This window comes from Dermacentor silvarum, chromosome 2, assembly GCF_013339745.2.
Source record: "Dermacentor silvarum isolate Dsil-2018 chromosome 2, BIME_Dsil_1.4, whole genome shotgun sequence".
NCBI lineage: Eukaryota > Metazoa > Arthropoda > Arachnida > Ixodida > Ixodidae > Dermacentor > Dermacentor silvarum.
Window position 1 is genome coordinate 169,569,323 of NC_051155.1, and position 5,202 is coordinate 169,574,524.

General features: G+C 50.0%; 1 protein-coding gene across 1 annotated transcript in view; it reads left to right on the top strand.

Moving 5' to 3' along the window:
- Positions 1 to 323: 323 nt before the first annotated feature.
- Positions 324 to 5,202, top strand: part of LOC119440550 (uncharacterized) — a 38,662-nt gene continuing 33,783 nt past the window's right edge. Inside the window, exon 1 of the mRNA XM_049661886.1 lies at positions 324 to 635. Coding sequence (XP_049517843.1) covers positions 422 to 635 — 214 coding nt within the window. The 5' untranslated portion in view covers positions 324 to 421. The remainder of the gene's footprint in view (positions 636 to 5,202) is intronic.

Genomic DNA, 5,202 nt, shown 5'->3' on the forward strand with positions numbered 1-5,202 from the left:
AAAAAACTATCACTGACATGGACAGATATCGCCAATTATTTCTGGCCAAATTTTTCTTCCTCCATATGGCAGCGCTGCAGCGCGCGCCCAAACCCGCAGCAGAAATGGCGGGCGGGCGTTTGGGAGGCGAGAAAAAAAGAGGAAGATTCTTCGGATATCTCATGCGCCAAGCGTGCGCGCGTTCACAAGGCGTGCGATCATTGGTCCGGTGCGCCTGGTGGCACGTGCACACAGCAGCAGCGGCCTCACAAGCAGCGTTCTTCCCCCCCCCCCCCCCCCCCCCCCTTCAAGCTGGCCACCTCATCGTATCATTTGAACCGCCGAGTCCTCGAGACGCGCCTTGCAGTTCGCGACGCCACAGCGTTTTATTTCGCCCACGCGGGCTCTTCTTTCTCGCCAAAGCGGCCTGCGACGACCTCTAATGCAGTCCTGGCAGACCATGGAAGCAGCCAACAAGGCGAGCAACGGCAAGAGGCGCAAAAGCTCCTGGACCAGTGAAAAAGAAACACGACTCATCGGGTTGTACCAGAACTACCGGCTCTTGTGGGATCACCGTCATCCGGACTACTACAAGAGGGACCAACGCGAGCGTGCCATGAGGGCCATCGCCGATGGCATGGGTAACGAGTTTGACGGTGAGTGAATGGTGCCTTCTCCTCCTCTTCTCTTGCTTTGTGGCGTGAGATTCCGCCAGAAGAACAACCTGCTCAAGAACCAGTGTATGATGGCAACCACTGAAACAGTCTGTGCCATTTGAATTAGCGCAGGCTTTCGGCCTGCACGCCAGCTGGAAGACGAGGTGTGGCTGTACTATAGCGCGAGAAAAGCTATAAAGCCGGATTGGCTGTATCTACTTGGGAGATATACTATAGAATACCAGTGGAAGCAGGACAAGCGTGTCTGGAAGGTGACTGCCTACCGCGGTAGCTTAACGTGGGACGTGAAAAATTAGGTAAACGTATCCGATGTCCGATTAAAGCTACGGATCTACAATCTGCAACGAACGAAATTTTTATTTGCCGGAAACGAATTTAAGACGCTCGACAGTAGTCAAGTTCACACGCGCGCGAACGGCACCTTGAATGCGAGCTTGAACGTCAGTGTCGATTCCAACTAGGTAAACTACGACCACATAGACGCGTATTTTGCTTTCCGCGGATGACTGCACACGCAAGAAAAAAAAAAGGACGGCGAGGAGGATGGCACGATCTTTTTTTTCGACGACGACGAAACGCAATCATATGGTTTGCATGAATGCATGCGTTCGAAGCGTGCCTCTATGGTCAAGTGGTTACGACGCTCGCTGTGGGAGCGGAGGTGCACGCGGGTTCGAATCCAGCCTCGGCATGGAAGTTTCTTTTCTTGGTATCACCATTTTCTTTTTTTTCCTCTCTGTTTGGCGGCGCGGTCGGTTGTGACCCAGTGCCACGGCGGAAGCCGCGGTGCCGAGTGCCGGGCGCCGACGTGAAGCGGCGGTAAAATACTGTTCCAGTCAGGTAGACTGCTCCCTCCCTGATAGTGAGATTATATTTGGATCATCAAAACAGTGATGCGTTTATTTGGGAATAGCGTCGAGCCCTTAAGAGCAGCCACAATTGTGCCTAGTCACCACCAGCCCAGCGTCTTCTCCGTTCCAACGCCGCCGCCGTTGGAACGGAGGCGTTCCGCTGGGGTCATCCCCCTCGCCGTCCTTTTTTTCTCTCTCGCGTGTGCAATCGTCCATGGAAAGCAAAATACGCGCCCCGGAACACTTCGCGCCGCAAGTGCCTAACTTTGTCAATCAAGAATTAAAAAATGCGATTTGAAGGGCTCTTAATTATTTTAACACGCTTTTTATAGGTTCGGATATAAGAAATATGTCTCCAGCGTAGAGATAACTTACACATCAGTTAGTATGAATTGAACATAAATATCAATAAAAAAAACGAAGACAACTGCTGATCAAAACTGTTGACATCAAGAGGGTGTTATACAGAGCCTCTTTGGCAGGCCAAGCTATCACTTGCTCACTAAAGTTTGTGTGGCCGTTGCCCATGTCGTGCCACAAAACCTTTTAGTTTCACGATCTTACAACTGTATGTGTGAAATAATGATATAGTGTGAACCAAGGAGGTTGGAAAAAAAAAAAACTTCTGGAGTGGCGGCGCCCGCTAATGTTTACCAGCAGGGGTATACTCCGACAACTCACACCTTTCCGCACTTGGGACTGTGGCACACAATGTGGCCAGAAGTATGTGCCGGTCAATGTCCCTGGTGCGGGGGGCGGCCTTCTCTTCCCCACATTATGTGGGAATGTATATGTAGGCCACCGAACATTAACTCGCCCCTGATACTGACCTCACTAAGGGAGCCCTGGGAGGCCGTCCTCGCTCGAGCTGACTTGGAGATCTCGGAGGGTCTCTTAGACCAGGCTGAGCGTACGGTAACGGCCACTAGAGTCTTGGGCTGGGGACCCCCCTTCCTCCCTTGCCCCTCCCCTTTTTTTTTTATTCAATAAAGTTTTTCATTCATTCATTCATTCCGACACCGCTCATAATTAAATAAAGAAGGAACCCGCCGCGGTGGCTCAGTCAGCTAAGGCGTTGCGCTGCTGAGCACGAGATCGCGGGATTGAATCCCGGCCACGGCGGCCGCATTTCGGTGGAGGCAAAGTGCAAAAACGCCCGTGTGCTTGCATTGTAGTGCACGTTAAAGAACCCCAGGTGGTCAAAATTAATCCCCAGCCCTCCACTAAGGCGTGCCTCATAATCAGAACTGGTTTTGTCACGCAAAACCCCAGAATCAATCAATAAAATAAAAGGGAAGCGAAAAAAAGCAATAATGCAACATAGACGACTTTGGGGCTGCTGTAAATATGAGGCGGTGCATGGAATCTGGAAAATAGTGATGGGGCCAGCGCTATTGGTCCTAGAGCTTCATTGCACATCGCTATGGGTCCAACTAAGCTTTCGCCATCACATTCTTAGAAGGCATCCCCCGTAAATTTAAAGACGATAGTCTTTCTTATGCTACCTAAGGGCGACAAACTTGTCTGTCTGTCTGTCTGTCTGTCTGTGACTCGATTCAACCGCCCGGCCTCAACCGATTCAACCGCCCGGCTAAAGCCAACCAAGCTACTAGCACTGGTGGCACGGGGTCATACACGTCAACATTATGCAGCGCAAAGGAAACATCAGGCATATTTGACGCATAATATGTGTACATAACCGCGATCCGCAGCGTTCATTTAATTAAGAATACACGTTGGACTGGTTTTTACGTTAGTAAATAAAAAAATTACACCATCTTCCTGTAGGGGAACTCTGAGTAGTATGCGAAGCAGCCATGGGGTCGACTCAAGGTAGTTTTATCAGCCGTATAAGCTTGGACATACAGCAGCACCAGCAACGCGCAGAACTGTTGTCGACGCCGTCGGCGTTTTGCCCGCGTTCGCACCGAACGCGCGCGGCGTTGTTGACTGTTGCCGGTGCCTCTGGGGCGCCTACCGTCGCGCCTCTAACCTAAGCTGCTTCGCATTATCGCGCGCGGAGGCGCAGGTGTTGCCATTCGTTGCGCAATCCGGAGAGGAAAGGAGCGTCGGAGAGGAGAGGAGGAATGCCGAGAGGAGAGGAGATGAGACAAGGAGAGGAGAGGAGGGGAAGGAGGATGCGCATGAATGCCGAGAGGAAAGGAGGTGAGACAAGGAGAGGAGATGAGGGGGATGAGGATGCACATGCGCAGTAGGGGTGTGGACGCACGGCGGATGGATGGAGGGAGGGAGGGAGTGACATAGCCCTGACCATAAGCTGCTTCGCATCTAAAATCACCATGCTAGAAATGGTGTCGAGGAGACGCTACGCGTTAAAAACAAGCCGACTGAAGCCGTGGCTCTGTAGCCGGCTTTAAGGCAACAGTAATAATAGGTTCTCAACCGACAGTGCGAGAGCAGGGCGAACGCGGGAAATTTGAATTTAATTCAGCAAAACCCCCATTGCATCCATCATAGGAGGAGTGAGAGGGGAGGGGAAGAGGGTGAGGGGAAATGAGAAGAGGGGGTGTTACATATCACGGGCGGCAGAAGACTATCGTCTTTCGTCGTCATTTGCAGCGAAGCAAGCAGATATGCGGCCAATTTTTAACGCTATAGCGTTAAGGGGCCCGTGTCGCAGAATATCCGGCGTCGGCGTCGGTGTCAGCTTCGGCGTAAAGCATCGGCGTTTGGCCGAAATAGTCATGCAGAACCACAGCATCCCGAACCACCCCGACAACTCAAGGCGTTAGTGAAAAAAAAATTGAATTTCTCAAAGTAAAATCCGTCAGAAAACTCGTAAAGTACGACTTAACCACAACCTACAGGCGTGATAGCGTCAGATTGTAATTTGAATATACGAGAAAAAAGCCTGATAAGAAGCCAGTGATCTTTGAATGCTATCGTGTTCCACTCTTAAAGGCGCAGCTTAAGCGTCCTCCAATTCTCATAGTGTGTCGCTGTACTTTGGCTCTAGGCAACATTGAGGGGAACGTTGAAAACCGAGCCTTTCTGAATTTTGGACACGCGCGCGCCTCGGGGTCACAGCAAACAATTAATAAAATAATAAAAAAGGTCATAGGGACTTCACATTTTTATATAATACGGCTTAACTTGCTCCTGTAAAAATGTCTTTCCAGCAATGCATTTGTGTTTAAAAGTGAAGCCGACTTTAAGGGGATCAGCGTAAGCTTGGTCTTAGAAGCTGGCTTTCCCATGTTGTGTGTTGCAGTGAAGCCTACTCACAAAGAAAAATGTGATGGGAACGGAGCCCCGATAACGCTATCGCGTTCCACTCATAAAGGCGAAGCTTAAGCGTCCTCCAATTTTGAGCCTTTCTTACTGAAGATTTGCAGCAGACAGCACAGTAATTGGTGCATTCAAGTAAATATCGATAAGCGCACAGTTCTTTAAAATGAGAACCGCTAGAGGTCGACTAAATGCCCAGATTTCCGTCGCATTAATATTAATAGCTAGTGGCAAAACAAGTGCACACTATGACATCTTTCGACAGAGGCAGTCAGCAAGGGGAGCGAAAAATTTCTTCAATCTGATCGGATAGTTATTCATTAATGAAAAAAAGGCGCAACCAATCTCACGATGAATGTCGACCGTAATGCGTTTAGCATTAAATCAATATAGCAACACAACGTACTGAGGCGTGTACTACAGCGGAACTCCTCTTTCGTGCTTCC